Raw genomic sequence first — 18,862 nt, 5'->3', positions numbered from 1 at the left:
GAAAACTGAAAAATTCGCCAATTTGTGGAAATTAAACAGCACACACTTCAACAATCAACGGATCAAAGAAGAAATTACAAGGGAAAAATTTTAAGACCTAGAGATAGATGAATATAAAAATACAATACACCAAAACTTATGGGGCACACACAGTGAAAGCAGTGCTAAGGGGAAATTTATAACTATAGATGCTTACATTAAAAAACAACAAAGGTCTCAAATCAACACCCTAACTTTACAACTTAAGGAACTAGTTAAAGAAGAACAAATTAAACCCAAAGCTAGCAGAGGAAGGAAGTTGTAAAGATTAGAGCAGAGATAAATGAAATACAGAAGAGAAAATCAATTGAGGAAATCAGTTGAAACCAAAAGTTGGTTCTTCAAAAAGTTCAACAAAATTGACAAACCTTTAGCCAGATAGAATAAGGAAAAAAGGAGAAGACTTGAATTACTAAAATCATAAATGAAAGTGGAGACATTACAACCAATTCTAAGGAAATAAAAAGGAATATAAGGCAGTACCATGAGCAACTGTATGCCAAAAAATTTGATAACCTAGTTGAAATGAACAAGTTTCTAGAAACACAAAACCTACCAAAGTAAAACCATAAAGAAACAGAAAATCTGAAGAGACCGATAACTAGTAAGGACACTGAATCAGTAGTCAAAAATCTCCAGACCCTCTACCCCGTAAGAAAGGGCCCTGAACCTAATGACTTTACCAGTGAATTCTACCAAACATTAAAAAAATAATTAACACCAATCCTTCTCAAACTTTTCCAAAAAACCTGAAGAGAGAGAAACACTGCCTAACTTATTCTATGAGGCCAGAATTACTCTGATACCAAAGCCAGACAATGACACCAAAAGAAAAGAAAACTACACACCAATATCCCTTATGAACATTGATCTAAAAATCCTCAGCAAAATATTTGTAAACAGAATTCAATAGCATATTCAAAGGAGAATACAACATGACAAAATAAGATTAATTCCTGAAATGCAAGGATGGGTCAACATATAAAAATTAATCAATATAATACACTACAAGAGAATGAAGAAAAAAACCACATGATCATATGAATTGATGCAGAAAAAGCATTTTACAAAATTCAATACTTTCATGATAAAACACTCAACACACTAGGAACAGAAGGAAACTACCTCAACATAATAAAAGCCATATATGAAAAACCCACAGCAAACATCATACTCAATGGTGAAAGGACAGAAAGGGAGATATGGAAGGACGAAAATCAAACTGCAGCTACTTCTCTTCTTGCTGGTCATTAAGCAGAGTCAGGACATCACTGCCCAAAATGCCCTGTGATGAGCTTGTTCATAAGTACAGGGCCCGAGCTACCTGCTCTTTCTTTGATATCCAAAGATTCTCAAGTTCTGAAGCATAAACTGGGGTCTAGTTATAGATTATAGCATCCCCAAGGTTTATGCAATTATGTTTGCCTCCAATTAAGTTAAAAGGTATTTAGCTGTTGATCCATTTATTGCCACACCCTCTCTTTGCTTCCCAAAGTCTGCCCATAGGGCCCATATATCATCAGATTCCTCTAGAAACTGTTAGGTAAGTGTTGTTTGCTCCTAGGAAACCGGTACCTTCAAAAGTGACGTTCCTGAAAGCATGAGCAAATTTAGGGGTGGTAACTTCTTCTCCATTTTCAAGAAATATCTTCAACATGTGTCCAAAGAGCAAGACTCCATCAAAGTAGGCAGCAGCAAAAGCATTTGTCTGAATGAGAAAGGAAAATCTTAAAATGAGTTCCAAGAAAAAAAAAAAAGATTCTGGTCTTGAACCTGGAGAAAAACATTCTTGGGGTCAGCAGGGTAACTGGAAAGGTAAAGGAATATTAGGGGAATTGTAGGGGTGGTATTAAAGGAAGTTTTGGAAAAACTTTTCTTGGACCAGGGCTCTTTATCATCCCCACGTGACAATTCTGTCTTCTCTTGGGATCAATAAACTGCATACCCTGCGCCTTTAGGGAAGTATCTAAAAGCAGCTGTGCTTCCTTCTTCCCATGATGAGAAAATATTTTACTTCGACCAGGAAGGACAACATACAGCATTTTCGATCCCTGTAAGGTTTTATATAGAAATAACGCTTTCATTTAAGAGGAAAAGAGAACAGCAACAAAAACAACCTCACTGCCTTTGAGTATCCTGATGGGGTGGGAAGAGTTTTGATTGGGTGATACCATTGAATTTGCTTTGGAGATAGTCCTGATTGGGTGTTAGTTCAAGCCACAAAGGTCTGCCCTGGGGAACATAAGAAGGGGGTCAGAACTCCTCTGCCTTTGCAACAGTTGTGTGGTTGTCTTCACAGAGATGGGCTATGGATGAAAAGTTCTGTGCCCCCCCCGAGACCACGCGAGTTCTGTCGGCTCAGACACTTTGGAACTCCCACCTGTGAAGAATCAGACTTTTGCCAGAGCCTAGAAGCTGTGCAAATGATATGTGAATACTACTAGACCCAGAAGTATATTTGCTAGAAAATATAAAAAGGAAAAACTAAAACACTTCTCATTGGTTTCAGTGTCTTTTGCTGAAATCATCCTTTCATGACATGAAAAGAATCAGTTAAGACCCAGCCCCCAAAGGGGTTGCAGCCCCTAATTTTGGCAGGGTTGCAAAACACAGGGCTTAGAACTGCTAGTCTAGGCAAAACTGTGATTCTCTCAAAGGTCCCCAACTTTCCTCACTGCTCGTTGGGCCTTGTCATCCCAAAGTTGTTCAGGGTCCTCAGGACAGACTGCCCCTCCACTTCCCTCTCCAAACCTGCTCTCAACTGTGTCTGAGGGCAGAAAACATCCGATGAATTTAGTTGCGTTAAGGTGCAGTGACTGATAAAACCCAAAGTGGCATTAGAGGCAGGGGTCTTGCATTTAATTGAGACATTAATGATTTTTTAAAATATATTTTTAAAATTTCTTTACTTTCTTCCACTGTGTCTGGTCTTCTTTGTGGCGTGTGGGCTTCTCTCTAGTTGTGGCGTTCGGGCTTTTTCTCTCTAGTTGTGGCGTGTGGGCTCCAGAGCACATGGGCTCTGTCTGCAGTTTTTGTGGCACGTGGGCACACGGACTCTCTAGTTGAGGCATGTGAGCTCAGTAGTTGTGGCGCGTGGGCTTAGTTGCCCCGCGGCATGTGGGATCACAGTTCCCTGACCAGGGATCAAACCCGCGTCCCCAGCATTGGAAGGCAGATTCTTTACCACTGGACCACCAGGGAAGTCCTGAGACATTAATGATTTAATGTCCAATTGGAGGTTCTTTTTCTGGGACAAATGCTAAACCAGATGGGATGCTGCGATAAGAGGAATAAACCAGGCCTCGCCTGGACAAATCTGAACAATGGCCAACCTAATTAAAAAAAAAAAGAACAATGTCTTAACCTAGGAATATATATCTCTAGAGGTAGAACTGTGATATCAGGGCCAGCAGAAAGTTGCTTTAAGATGTAGGGGACTTCATTTATCTTTCATTGTTTAATTTCTACCTCCCCTACGTTAGCAGGGCTTCTTCTGATCTTCCCACACTGTCATTTCTGTTCTGATGTTACAGCAGTGTGCACTGTGGTGTTGATCTAGAGCCTAGCACAGTGACCTATAGTAACAGTTTTAGTAGCAGGAATCCTGCTATTGGCCTCAGTTAACATTTGTTGAGTGAATTGGAACAAGTGAAAAAAACGAATTGCTCATTTTAGAATTTGGGTCCCAAATGGAACAATGATACTTTACCCTTGCCAAAAAAAAAAAAAAAAAATATATATATATATATATATATATATATATATATATATATATATATATATGTATATGAAGCTTACCAGTGATACATTCTTGGAGAAAGAGCTATTTGAGACAGATTTTTCAGGAGGCAGTGTCAGAACAAGAACATTTTTCATATAGTCAGGGGCTGTAACATTGTCCATGAAGTAGTGGTCACTGGAATAAAAAGTACAAGTTTCTCATGAAAATTAGATTCCTCCAAAAATAGAAATGGAGCTTCTAAAATTCATACAGCAGCCTTGAAATAGTTTAAAACATCTTTTTCCTGCAAAACGTTCTACTTTTCCCAGATAAGTTTCTTCTACACCTGCTACCTTGAATAGCAGAAATTAAGCAGCTGGTTAACATACACAAATGGAAAGGAAGATCAGAACACAGATACTTATTTGAGGAAGCTTTCTTAGGGGCTCTGGGCACATAAGCTTGTTTTCAACGCTTAATGACTCTTGGTTTATACCTGGAAACTTTCTTTTCATTAAGTGCTCATAACACTTTAGAGATTTAGGGATAGGATAGAGAGAAATTTTGTGAATTAAATTTACTTTCCAGATGGTGAAACGTAAGCATGAAAAGACTAAGCATTTTCTCTAACACTGTAAGCTTCTTAACGTTAGATTATTGGTCCTTGTATCCTCGACTCCTAGACAGTATTTGGTACATTGTGGACCCTCAATACCGTCTGGGATGGCACTGCCAATCATATGGGTCCCAAGCTTCCTAATCATTTTAATGTTTTAATATGCAAATAACCTGACAAGCTTGAACCGCTGTAACTAGGATGACCATCATTTAATAGGCAAACAGTAGGTGAACACATCTATGTACAGAGGACTGTGTTGAAGAGTTTGCGCATATTGTCACATCTAATCCTAAAAGCACCCTTATAAAGTAGGCATTTTTATTCTCACTTTACAAATGAGAATCTCAAGATACACTAAGTAATACCCAAGAGGCAAATGAACCAGAAATGTCAGAGTTAGAATTTGAACCCAAGTTATGTCTAGTTTCAAATGAATCTATCTCATGAGCATTCCGAAACAGACCCAGAGGTCCTTAGGGAATAGTGACAAAAGAATGCCAACACTTCGGCAGTTGATTGAGGATTTGCTAAAAATAAAATTACACCAGCCTGGTTACATTGAGGCCTCCTTCCAGAGGGCAAAGCAGCTATTGAAAGCAGCTATCAATGTGGTTGTAGGAATAAAATGTTGATCATTTTTCCCTCTTTTTAGTATTCTGCAGCTAAAAGGCTCGGTTGACTAGCTTATCTTTGTGAACAAGATAGGCCTGCAGTTCCTATGCTTCATTTTTCTCAATACTGGGACAAGTGCATTTAGTGTGGGTGAAATGACTAGGCAAATATGATATAGTGCAGGAATAGCTTCTGGTCTGAATACGGACAGGGAATGATTAATGATCCAATCAGATAAGTGAAGTCATATGAGCTAGCTGATGGGGCAAGGGACACAGGTGTAGCAGCAACACCTTTTTTAAGCCTCATCTGACTCAGATATTACCTTTGCACAGTTTGTTTGTGGGGTCTCCAACCATGTTAGAAAATGAGTAGTGAAAAGAGGGAATGTGATAAAAGGTAGTTTCTGTTCTCCAGAATTTTCTCCCCTTAGTTCCAGATAAGTGCAGAGGAAAAGATCACCACCCAATGACTATACCACAGAGGGCAAAGAATAACTGTGTAAATCAAATTCACTTAATGGGAACTTTTCTCTTACCGAAGGTGGCTGAAGGAAAAATAATCTAGGACCAAAGGCCATTAGCAATTGAAGGCATAGATAGGGCCCACGTTCTCAGAAATATGATTGGGATATTAGTTGATTTATTACTGCCTGGAAAAAAAACACCTTAAAATCAGGCTGAAGACCAGGATCTTTGTTGAATGAGCATGCGGGTTTAATGGGGATTTCATAAAACTTTTGTATCTGACATGATAGTGATGTCAAAGGTATACGTCTCTGCTAAAGCTATAATTAATTAAATAAGAATGAGGGTGTGATAAAGAAGAAATGAAACACTGGTTAAAGTATTATCTTCACACAGAATCCCATTTTAGGCTGTGCAAAACGTGAGAAAAGAGAATATCTTCCAGAAATCCTTAGAGTATTTCCTTTCTGAAAGGAGGAGAGTTCTTCCAAATATTATACCTACTTGAATAAATCCACTAGAATAATGACAGTGTCTTCAGCCACTGCTCGGTCACCCTTGAGGATGTTGATGGTGTTTGGTGTACCACACGTAACAATCACTGCAGGAGAGAGAGCAAGACAGGGAGAAAAATATACAATAGTCTACTCCCAAGCAGGAAGGGAACCAGGGGCCTGAATGTGAACCCAGTAAAGTCCATGCTACCTTCGTGTTTTAAGATTAACACCAGTTCCTCCAATTTACTCCCCCACTCCTTTTATTTTTCATTTACAGTCACAGAAGCAGAGGAGAACTGCATGGGATCTTAAAAAGAATCATCTAGTCCTTGCCCTTAATTTTACTGATTTAAGGAGACTGTAGCTAAAATGTCAATGAGATAAAAAAACCGGTGGATGAATAATTCTGATAGTCAAGTATTGGAGTCTGGCTTCGTGCTTATTCCATTACACGAGGCTGGAGTAGTTATAGAAGCTATTTTCAGTGGTAAGTGAAGGGCACTGCCACTTGTAAAGTAGCTGGAAAAGATATAAATTAATGTGAGAATTTATGAAGTCTTCCTAAGCACCTTTCCTTGGGTTTGGGTTGCAGCTTCTTTGCTCAGAAAGTGATTTCAGTAATCGAGTTCCAGTCTGATTCTCTAAGCTCTCCTATCCACTGCAGCCAGATTTCCCAAATGCATGGATTGATGAGTAAGATGAATAAGCTGGGAGACACTTCATTAGATCTGCTCACACACTGTGCTGTCCAGTTGAACTGTAAACACTTTAGGGACATGAATCATCTTATATTTCTTGTTCCCCATATCTTGGTTAACGTTTTGCATATGGTAGGCTCTTAATATGGCAAATGCTTAATTATAACAGCAAAAGATATTTCAAGCGATACCAGGAAATCCTGACAAGCAAGAACATTTCCTCGTAGAAAATTCCACAGTTGATTCCTTTGCTCCTGATATATTCTTATTTGCAAAAAGAATTCTGTGGAAAGTGAAATAAATCACCAAATAACTTAGTATCCCATTGGCCTTTCACACTTGGCCTATAACTGAGAGATCACTAGGCAGGTAAAATACCGACAGAGTAAAGCAAAGTGAGACAATCCTTGCCTACCTGGTAATTTTGCTTAAGGCTACATATCAATAAATACATCCTCTTGGTCACCAGGGGACGAGGGTTCCGAATATTTGAGAATTCGTCACAAATCCAACAATATATTAGATTGTGGTGAACTTAAAAAGCAGTTTACTAATAGTGGATCGTGATATCATTTTTGGCTTATAAAAGCTGGATTTTAGCATCATCATTACTTTCATAATGTTAATATATTTGCAGAACATTACTTAGCTAATTTTGCTCAGAGGATAAGGTTTTAATCAGCAAAAGGAACAGTATAACGGAGGTGCACGCAGCTACAGATCTCTGCAAATATATACAAAATATACAGTAACGATGATAGCTCTGTGGTGGTAGATTTGTCAAAATGACTCATAGGGAGGTGATGGTTGTGTGGACGTAGCTGGCCAAAAATTATCTTCATGTCTTCTTACCGTTGCTTTTCCTGTTCTGGTCCATTAAGATACGCTGAAACTCGTCATCCCTTCTCAGCGTCCCCTTGAAGGTAAGTTTCTGAGAAAAATAGGAAACTCCAGCCTCCAGAGCATTGAGGTACCTAGAACAGAAAAAAAGAGAAACTCTAAGAAATCAGCTTAGTTTCTTCATGGCTTTCCATGTTGTTTGCTCACTGTTTACAGATCTGTCCAGGGACTTGTTCACCTAAAATTCATTTCTACCACTAACACAATAGACAATACACAGCGTGATACCAATGGTTAGGACTACGGACATCTAATTTAGGGAAAGTTTTAGGGAATCTTCGTGTATATATACAGATAGTAGACATTTGGCAAATCCCTTATAATGGCTTCTTGTTATTTGCTGAAGGAAGACTATTCTGCTTGTCCCATTATCACAGATAAATGGAAACTTGTGAATCTATAGTACAAAAATTCAGAGTTGATAGGAATAATTTCTCCTACTGTGTGAAAAGGACTTTTGTGTGCTCTAAGTTCACCCCAAACTTTCTAGGGTGCTGCCTTAGGGCTGATTCTTGTGTGTTCCCAGGGGTGCCCTATTTTGGTCCTCTGGATGCTTTGGTGGAGAGCTACTGCAGACTCCTTCAAGAGATTCTTTCTGTCACCTTTGCTGGAGTTGTGTGAGCCTTGTGATTTTATTTTAGCAATGGTACCCAATATCCTGCTCTCCCCACCACCCTTATTCCTCTGAAAAGCTGTGAGAGAAATGATTTCTAACTTGTGTAGGACAGGCAGAATGCACATTCTCTGCTATCATATGTTGCACGGCAATATGACAGCATTTACTTCTCATTTCCCTTCTCCTTATCTGTAAAATGGAGATCATAGTACTTGTTCTCTTTTCTTTAGAGGGTTTATCTTCATGAAAATATATTTATTGGGACTTCCCTGGTGGTCGAGTAGTAAAGAATCCACCTTACAATGCAGGGCACGTGGGTGTGATCTCTGGTCAGGGAACGAAAATCCCAAATGCTGGGGCAACTAAGCCCGCGTGTCACAACTACTGAGCTTGCACGCCTCAACTAGAGCCTGCGTGCCGCAACTAAGATCCGACGCAGCCAAGAAATAAATAAATAATAAATCTAAAATATATAAATATTTATTGCTAGGTCACTTATGCCATTTGGGAAGAACTAGAAAAAAATTTAGTCAACGTATTTACTATTACATAGACACTTTATGTCAATCATACTGAGACAACAAAATAAATCAGATCACTGTTAACTAAAAAACTCTAAGAGAAAATGCAACTTTTTGAAAATATGTTTTAAAAACATTTATTCAGAGTTCTCAAGACATATAACACACTCCATATGATTCTTTTTTATTAATATGAAACATTAGCTGTACATCCTATAGAATAAACGTTCATTATTCAATTGAATCTGTAGACCTCATATCCTAAGACTGTCAGCCTCATCATCAGACTCTCCTTCTTACACCACTACATTCTAGTAGTTAATAACAATCTGGGTAGAGGTCAGGAAGAAAATTGTGGCCACCTTGAATAACTCCATGCACTCCTTTTAGGAAATAAGTATTAGGTAACTTTTAAAACATGTTCTTGAAAAGACATTTTTCATTTGCTGTACAGCAAAACTAACACAACATTGTAAATCAGCTATACTTTACTCCAATAAATATTCTTTTAAAAAGAGAGACGTAGATGTAGAGAACGGACATGTTGACGCAGTGGGGAAAGAGGTGGGTGGGACGAATTGGGAGATTAGGTTTGACATAAATACTCTACCATATGTAAAACAGATAGCCAGTGGGAACCTGCTGTATAGCACAGGGAGCTCAGCTCTGTGCTCTGTGATGACCTAGGTGGGAGGGAGGTCCAAAAGGGAGGGGATATAGATATGCATATAGCTGATTTACTTTGTTGTACAGCAGAAACTAACACAACACTGTAAAGCAATTTTACTCCAATAAAAAAAAAATGGCTTCAAACCAAAAAAAAAAAAGAAAAAGAAAGTGCTTAGTGCAATGTTTGGCAAAAAGTAAGGACTCAAAGAAAGTTGCTGTTAAAAAAAAAAAAAACAGACATTTTTACCTGTTGCTACTGATTTAGATCATGGAATCAGTGAAGTGTTGTACACTTCCAAGTGAAATTTCAATTTGACCTAAAGTTAATGGGTATCTACTTCAGAGAGCTATGCTTAATATACCTAGTTCAAACAGGAGTAACAAACAGCCTTATCTAAATATATCTACAGCTTAAGGATGAAATCAATTAATGTAAGCTATGTACCACTTGTGTGTAAGAAAGTGGGCTGGTTTCCATTCCCAATGCTACTATTCATGGAAGGCATGTCTGATAATAACTAGTGGCCTGCTGAGAGTTTATGGCTTCTCTCCCTGCTAAGCGCCAGAAAGACATTAATGGTCCTGCTTACCAGAAACAGTCCTCAGACTCGGTACCATTCTTGAAAACATAGGCAGTGTCCCAGGAAAAAGTTTTGAATGGAAAATAATCGACCTTCCAAAAGTCAACCAAGAAGTACGTCAACTTCCTAGCTGGAGACATCAGCCTGGTTAAAGTTTCTTTGTAGTCACACGACAATCCAAAACTTCCAGCTGAAATCATGGGATACTTCAAATCTGTGTCAAGGCTATGCCAAGGGGTGAGAGAGAAACCAGTATCAGGATTAACCTAAGTAGTACAAATAAGATCCCTCTTTAAGCTGTTTCAGCGTGTGGGTATAAATAACAAAAATGAAACAGGGTCATTCAAGCAGGTGTTCCATGGATATAGGTCTGTCCCTCACAGGTGAATCTAAAACAATATTTACGGAACGTATGCTATGTTCTACGCATACTCTGGGTGTTTTCTTGTATATGTGGCTTGGTTACTTCGTTTTATTCTAAAATGAATTGTCATTGGGTTGTCCTAACGTCTAGTCTAGGACATATGGATTTCGGGGAGTAGGGCAGAGAAAAAATAGAAAATGGGCCACCATAGCTACTACAAATGTTGTAAAGCCCAGAAGATGCCCTCTGCAGCTTCCCTCCATGCATTGCCTTATTGCCAGCTCTTCTACGGACGGCCTTTGAGACAGACATCACCTGAGGACCTTACTGTTTTCCTTCCGCTGCTTGGCCCACGGGTCTGCTTGTGGTCCCTTAAGCATAGCAAGCTTTATTTTCTACCAGGGTCTTTACAGATGCCAGAAATGCTGCTCCCCTCTGTCTTTGCCTGGCTGATACTTACTCACCCATCAGGTCCTTAATTAAACATCTCTTTATCCATCAGGAGAGCTTTCCTTGATAACTAAGACCAGGAATCATGGGTGAGAACCTGTTGAATACCTGTCTCCTCCACCAGACTGCAAGCGCCACGAAGGTGGGATCACGCCCAGCTTGTTCACCGCAGCATTTCCGGTCTGCCTGCTTTGTGTGTAGATGCTTCAGATGTATTTGATAAAGGGAGGAAAATGGCCTCCCCTTCCATCTTCGGTGCTCCACTGAAAGGTTTCACTTGGGTGTCCTGCTTGCATTTCAAACTCCTCACGGCCACAGTTAAATTTGTCTCTTAGTTTTGTTTCTCAGAACTGTTCCTTATCCTGATTTTCCCATTTCTTTTAGCGTTTTGATATCTCAAAGCCTTTTCAACAACTACTTTTCATCCCACACTCCAATATCCGATCAGTTATCAAATGCTATTGATTCTACTTTTAAGTATCTTTAAGGCGATCCTCCTATTCCAAGTCGACTGCTTCCTCACTAGTTCAGGATCTCTTCCTCCCCTGCTGCTTTTCCTGTCCTCAGTCTCTCCTGGTGGGCTCCAGCCTTTCCTCTACACTGTTTCCAATCATTCTTCCCCAAAGTTGAGCTGCTTCTGATGGCACTTCCCTGCTGTTTTAGTGGTTTCTGATGCAAATCTAATTAAAAACCCTTCCCTCACTTAGAACTCATGGCCACCCAAATACGGCCCTATCTGATTTTCCTAGTTTTCTCTCTACTACTCCCCCATACATCTCTTTCACTCCAGTTAATACAGACTTTCACAAATTTTCTACACTTCCCTGATGCTTTGCTTTCACATATGCTTCTCCCTCTGCTGGCTGGGATGCTTATCACATCATCTCTACCCATTACAATTTAACCCGTTCTTCAACACTCAACTCATATACCATCTCCTTCATGAAGTCTTTCTCCTCTTGAAGCTTAATTCTCCCATCCAGAGGGACCATTTCCTCTGTGCATCCATAGCACCTTGCTTGTACTTCTCTAAGGGAACCTGTCCCACTCTGCCTTGTATTGGTCACCAGTGTCCTTGTCACCTTCTCTATTTTACTTAATTGTCTCCGCTCTCACACAACAAAAATGCGTCTTTGCACATGGAAGTTCCTCATAAGCGGTGAATCAACGTTCTACTTCTCCCTTCCTTCTGGGCACACTCTCCAGCAATATCAGTGAATGGTCAGGTAAGATGACAGCTGGGAATGAGCACAAGGAAGATGAGGGTCTGTATTCGTCTGCACTTCGGTACAGAAGAGGAGGTCAAATGTGCTTCTGTGGGGTGTCTATTGTCTGTGTGGGTTTGAACGTCTGAGTCTGTTTATACAGCTGGGTGGGAGGTGTGAGAAGCAGACTTGGTAACAGAAATTTCAGAAGTCTAACGTCTACCCTTCAAAACCTATTGCAAGTGTTCCTTCAGCATAGTTTTCTCTGTGTAGACAAAGGGTGATCCTTGATTCACGGGGAGATGAAACGGGAAAGAAAGGCATGTGAGAGGGATTTGGATTGGGGGAGAGGTGATCTGGCAGAACAAAGTGTTTTGCAGTGAGGAGAACTACGCTGAATGAAATGATCGAAAGGGATGAGGGCGATTTTCCCAAAGCCAGGAAGTATTTTCACTCTAAATACAGTGGAAGCTTTTTCTTTTTTTTCTAAGCTGATAAGGGCACTGTGCAGAGTACTTTAGTATGTTATATATATAATCCTCAAATAGTGCTTTGAAATAAGAACCCTGCTACCTCCCCTATTCTTACAGCCCTAAGGAGGGAACGGAGCCCTGTTAATGCCCTAGGGTGCTGCACTTTCCTTTGTGTTTGGGCACATTCTGCCCATACTTCCGGGAAGATTTCCTTTATTCAACTCTCAAAATATCTAAGTTCACTATCTTCCCTGTGTCCTGCCTGGAGTCTAACTTTTCACCTCTACCTTTTTGCTTTTCAAGCTCAGATGTTAGTAACAGAAGCGGAATATCTACTCTCATCCACCCCACACTGAGCAAAGGCAGAGTTACCCGGATGAGGGAATGACAGTTATAGAGAGACTGTAACATACGAGGGCCCTGGCACCCTCAGTTGTATTGCCCTGAGTAGACTGCTGTTTGATACATCAGTTAAATCTTGATATGATGTCCTGACTTCAATTCACAGGGGCATGAAAACAACAACAAACCAAACTACTTACTACATCTGGAAGGTGGAATAGGTACACGTGGGCCCCATGAGGACACATCCCATCTGTTTGGTCCTCTGTAGGAGAAAAAAATAACAACCAATTCCTAAAACTAAAAGTATGAATCAATGCACAGGAAAGAGCCAGCAAGGGGAAGACTCCCAGAAGGCTAGAAAGCGGGCCTCTCGAGATGTTAGAATGTAGAGCAGAAAGGAGCCACGTGCATGCCTTGGGCTGGGCGAGGGCCAGCCGAGGGATAAAGGGGTCCGAGAGGGGAGAGGCTGCGGATGGAGGGAAGGGCATCCCACTGAAGGTGAGCTGACTGACGTGACCCTGGACTCTATCAAGAGGAGGATGTCCAATGGTGGGAGAGGGACTGGCAGACTGTCACATTAGCAGTTATCTGTAGGTCAAGGGGTGAAGACGCTAGATTTGGAGGTGCTATGCAAGGACAGGGCAAGTTTCGGGTTTAGGGAGAGCTACAAAGCGGGGCTGGAGAGAACAAAACGCAGTGTGGCCGGGTGAGAGACTATAGATCTTAATTCCACTCTTTCTCAAGGGGAAACTGATTAGGAGCATTCCGTTGTTGGTGCTGGAGAATGAGGTGGGACCTCCCACCTCCGGAGCCAGGGAGGAGGCACACCTGTTTATTAAACTCCCCTTGCTCGCTCCTTGCCCTCCCATGATCAAGAATGACCACTCCCTGGGCTCCCCTGGTGGTGCAGTGGTTGAGAGTCCGCCTGCCGATGCAGGGGACGCGGGTTCGTGCCCCAGTCCGGGAAGATACCACATGCCGCGGAGCGGCTGGGCCTGTGACCCATGACCGCTGAGCCTGCGCGTCTGGAGCCTGTGCTCCCCAACGGGAGAGGCCACAACAGTGAGAGGCCCGCGTACCGCAAAAAAAAAAAAAAAAAAAAAAAAAATGACCACTTCCTGACAGGAGTGCGGCCAATCTGGTCGATGTGATGTTACTGATCAGAGCTTCAGAGCCATGGATCTGTGCCCAGTGCTCAGCTTCCTGGACGGCCTTCCCTTAGGTCTCTGTACCAAAGGGACATCTCACACCCTACCTGCCTCTAGAGAGCTTGGACTACTCTTCAGTTCCAGAAAGCTCTGGTTGGGGATGGAGTTGGCAGGAGGAACTAGGCAAGAATCTCTGTCTTCCCATTTCTACAGATTGACATTACAGTTACTACTTTAAAGTCAGCTTTCAGATTCAGCCCTTAAGCACTAAACCTGCGACCGTGTATACGGTGATGACTTGTAACAGGTGTCTGGTGTAAGGCTTTAGAGTGTATTTTTTAATGGGGCACCTCAGATTTTTCTTGAGGGACACGAAGGCAAACCAGTTAATACCAACATTTAGATTTGTTAAAAGTTCTAAAAACAGCTGAAAACAAAATAATTCCCCTCCATACCACTGAACGTGTACAGACAGAACATAGCTAAGGTTCTCCCCGCTTTCCTAGATTCCTGGAGGGTGCCTATCACTTGGGAAATAGATGGGGATACAGTCGGAGCACCTGGTCCCCAAATCACTCAGCTGCATAGCTGGAGACGATGTGAGAGATCCTGGCGGGCCAGCGCCCGAGCTCACGCTGTGGCCCTCCTGAGGCAGGAGGGTGTGAGCTGACTCTGCGAAGGCAGGTACTCACTGAAATCGTCCTGAGTAGGTCAAGGCCTTCACAGGTGCTACTCCGGCAGTCACTGGACTTATAAATCATACTTTCCGAATTGATAAAGCTGGCATTCACGGTCACATTTAGGCCTATTATCCAGAAATGAGGAGAAAGAGAAGGCTAGTGTTATTTCTCAGGAAGTTTATACCAGCCATGAGACTTTATTTTTCTACCTCTCTAGAAAGAGGAGATCTAGAGAGGTAAGTTAACTTGCTCAGGGTTACCAGCTGGCAGGTAGTGGAGCTGGGTTTTGAACATAGGGCAGTCTGATTCTGGAACCAATATGCTATAGAACAGTGGTTCTCAAAGTGTGTGCCATAGACCCCTGAGGCAACTTGAGACTCTTTCAGGAGGTCCATGAGGTCGAAACTATTCTATTATTTTAAGACATTCACGAGCATATAGTGAAGTTTTCCAGAGGCTACATAATATGTAGTATGGCAACATTTTAACTGCAGAAGCAGATATGAGAATCCAACCATTTTCTATTAAGACTGATATTAGAGATTTGCTAAAATGTGAATTTCCGCCACTTTTCCCACCTACTTCTACGAGTTTTTGGTTTGAGAAATATGTTTTCTTTAATATGAAATTTTATTTATGTTAACAAATTCTTACAATTGTTATTTTAACTGCATCAATAAGAAAATATTCTGAACATTTTTCAGTTTTAATTTCCCATATAATAAACATTGATAAATGTAACATAAACGAAACTCTTTAGAACCCACGATTATTTTTAAGCGTGTAAAAAGGCCTTGAGATGGGAAGTTTGAGAACCACTTCTGTAGAACGTACTGTAGTAAGCTGCTGCCTCTCATTATTATGATGATGTGATGTGTTTTTGCTTACTTTTATCTCCCCAAATCCCAAGTGATTTCTCAAGAAAATACTGAACACTTTTTAGACAATGGGATGGGATGACTTCAAATCAGGCTTCACTTTTGAGATATGCCTGGTAACGCGTTCCGACACCACAGCAACAAACACAATATCAACGTCCTTCCCAAGCACAACAGTAAGAGCAGCAACAATAAAACAACAGCCATTTATTGAGCTCTTGCTATGTATTAGTCAGTGAATTAGGTACTTTATGTGAATCTCCTCATTTAATTCACACCACACCCACAGAAGGAAACTACTATTTATCGTGATTTTACAAGTGAGGGAACTGAGGCTCAGAAAATATAAGTAACTTGCGTGAGGTCACTGGTGATAAATGGTTGGATAAAAGGCTGGAATATGAACCAAGGTCTGTCTGATTCCAAATCTCTGCTTCTAACCACAGTGTTCCACTACCTTATTTTCACGAGCAATGGGTGGGTAAAGATCTTACAGTGGCAACATGATACACTCTGTGGAATCTGACAGATAGGGGTTTGACTCTCATTTCAAAAGACAACTTGTATGACTGCAGCAAAGTTATTAAACCTCTGCTGTGAAACAGTGTCAGCAGTGTTGATCGTACAGAGCTGTGGCAAGTAAAGAGATTATATATCTTACTTAGCACTTGACAGGTACTCAAAAAACAAGAACACCAAGTTCAGGGAGACCAAGGGAAATAGCTCACATGAGATTGGCAGGGACTCCAATTCAGGTCCTCAGACTTCGAATCAAATGTTCTTTCCACTATACCACACTGCCCAGGTAAATAAGGGGATTTTATTAAATGACCTCCTAGTTCCATTACAGCGCTAGATCAGATCCATCCATTTATATCTGAATCCAGTCTCAGAAAGGACTGAAGAAATGTATATTGCACAGAAGACAGTTATTACACATATATGATATATGATCTATGATACCTATTGCTATTATTACCACAAATTTTAAATAGAGAAAATTAAGACATCCTCTCCTTAGAACCATAAATAACCATTAAGATGTATGAAATACTCATTGACTCAGTAATTATACTTATGGCAATCTCACCTCAAAGCATGGAAAAAACTATGTACATAAAAATGTTTATTGTAGTAGTTTTTAAATAATCGTGAGAAATTAAAAACAATGGAATGTCCTACCATAGGGAATGATTACATGATTTGGGAGGATATCTACTCTAAGGGGTATTGGTCATTCATTCACATGATGCTAAGAAGATCATGCAGTTCTAGGAAAGCCACTTGTAGAATCATGTGACATGAAATAAGAAGGACAGAAAATTGTTTCTGTGCCATAGTGACCTCAACTATGTTCTTAAAAACAAGAAACTCAGAGGCACATGAAAAGATACGGGAAATATCCAGGTGGCTGGAAATTATCAGGGGTGACTTTTTTCCCTTTATTCTACATGTTTTATCTACTGGTATAGCTTATTTTAATAATTAAGAGATACATGCAAACTAGCATATACAGTATGGATAAACAACAAGGTCCTATTGTAGAGCACAGGGAACTGTATTCATCCTGTGATAAACCATCATGGAAAAGAATACACACACACACACACACACAACTGAATGACTTTGCTGTACACCAGAAATTAACACAACATTGTAAATCAACTATACTTCAATAAAACATTTTAAAAAGTAAAATAATTTTCTTATATCCCCCAAAAAAGAGATACAATAAAGAACTTCAACACTGAATTTGATTGCCAATTTATCATATTGACTGTATCTTATAATAACAGCCACCAGAGATGTAAAGAGTGAGTAGATGGATTAAAAATCCCAGTGAAAGATTTAGCACCTGGATCTTTACTTAATTCATCTTCTTGACTGGTAACCCTGTGAAATCTCAGACACAGACCAAATCTTGCCTCTGAGAAGCTACAGAAGGAAACATAATGCCTTCCTGATGCTGAGTAGTTTTATCTACTTAAGTCCAGTTAAGTTAAATCCAGCTTTAGCTGGGACATTTCACTGCTGTGAACACCTGGGTCGGGGCCATCCCCAAAGCAGAGTAGATCATGAGTGAACTCATTGAGGTAGGGCTCAAATCCTTCTCTTTGAGGATCTATTGCCTTGAAATAGAAAAGGCCTGTGGGCCAGGCCCTTAGAGAAGGTTGGGTGATCAGGCAAAGAACACAGGTCTTGGCTTAGCAACCCTCTGACCCCAGAGGTGGTAACAGGGAGGAGAATTCTGTTACCATCTTCTTACCAGCTTCAAGCAGACGCTGTCTCACTATTTCCATTCCCGCGTCCACCACATCTCTCAAGTTAACCTGGGACGCTGGGAAGGCCGAGTTGTTCGTCAACAGCACGCTGATCTCGTAGTTGCCATTGTGACAGTTCTGACTCACTTGGGAGTCCCAGAACAAAAGCCCTGGTTGGAGGAGCAGTGACCACAAAGCCAAGGCCAACAGTGGCGTCTTCATGACCTCCCTCACCTCAGCACCATACTCCTTGCTTTACTCTGGGCCTTTCAGGGAAGCAGGAACTCCAACTGAACAGCCTGTCACTGAGTCCCGTGGTCTACTCTTCCCCACGCTCCTTTCTGGTCACCCCACCGATCACGTGGACCACAGAATACAGCCTCCCTGTCAGCAATTAGCAGCTACATTACAGTAGGAGATAAACCAAAGTTCACTTTGCGTGTTTGCTCACAGAAAGGTCAGAGTTATAAACAAGGATATTACCTGCGCCTCACCCAAAAAAAAAAAAATCACTGGTGACACATCACTGAGAAGAGGGAAAAGAGGAAGAGGGCAGTATTGTATATACCAAAAACGCTTGTAAGATGGAAAATAAAGGTCAAAGTGTTTAAGGCAAGCACAAATATGATAGATTATTAGCTTTTAGGTTATAGTTGCACATTGAAACTGAATCCTTCACATTGAAACTGAATCCTTAACTAGGAAGATCTGTGTTTCACTCACCCAGTCAGCAACTATTATTGGGACTTGACGGGGCATTGGAAGGGCACTGGGCATACAGCCATGAATGACATGGATACATTAATGTCTTCATGGAACACATGTCTACTGGTGGGGAAGACAAACATTAAATAAATAATTATGAATAACTAAACTCAACAATGAAAAACAGTGCAGAGTGCTGTGGGAGCACATGGCAGATTAACCTAACCTATTCTGGAAAGTCAAGGACGCGTCCCTGAGAAAGTATCCTTTGAGCTGAGCCTTGGAGGATGAACAGGAGTTAGCTGAATGGAAAGTGAGGGAGAGCATGTGAGGCTGGGACAGAGCTTGTGCAGAGGCCCAGAGGCCCTTGTGCAGAGGAGGGGGCATGGATATTTGAGGAACTGAAAGAGATA

At 40.9% G+C, this 18,862-nt stretch overlaps 1 protein-coding gene across 2 annotated transcripts in view; it reads right to left on the bottom strand.

Moving 5' to 3' along the window:
- The window catches only part of GUCY2C (guanylate cyclase 2C), a 69,166-nt gene extending 51,141 nt beyond the window's left edge, over positions 1 to 18,025 (bottom strand). Inside the window, exons 1-9 of one of the 2 annotated variants that reach the window (XM_065886678.1) lie at positions 17,750 to 18,025; positions 14,618 to 14,730; positions 12,975 to 13,039; positions 9,950 to 10,165; positions 7,506 to 7,627; positions 5,963 to 6,059; positions 3,838 to 3,955; positions 2,162 to 2,164; positions 1,615 to 1,747 (exon numbers count right to left, since the gene is read on the bottom strand). In XM_065886678.1, coding sequence (XP_065742750.1) covers positions 1,615 to 1,747; positions 2,162 to 2,164; positions 3,838 to 3,955; positions 5,963 to 6,059; positions 7,506 to 7,627; positions 9,950 to 10,165; positions 12,975 to 13,039; positions 14,618 to 14,730; positions 17,750 to 17,966 — 1,084 coding nt within the window. In that variant the 5' untranslated portion in view covers positions 17,967 to 18,025. The remainder of the gene's footprint in view (positions 1 to 1,614; positions 1,748 to 2,161; positions 2,165 to 3,837; positions 3,956 to 5,962; positions 6,060 to 7,505; positions 7,628 to 9,949; positions 10,166 to 12,974; positions 13,040 to 14,617; positions 14,731 to 17,749) is intronic. The other variant, XM_065886679.1, reaches the window with a different exon arrangement.
- Between the last annotated feature and the right edge of the window lie 837 nt (positions 18,026 to 18,862).

Source organism: Phocoena phocoena, chromosome 11, assembly GCF_963924675.1.
Source record: "Phocoena phocoena chromosome 11, mPhoPho1.1, whole genome shotgun sequence".
NCBI classification, from domain to species: Eukaryota; Metazoa; Chordata; class Mammalia; order Artiodactyla; family Phocoenidae; genus Phocoena; species Phocoena phocoena.
Note: the sequence above shows the minus strand (reverse complement) of the source record. Positions and strands in the feature narration are given on the sequence as shown.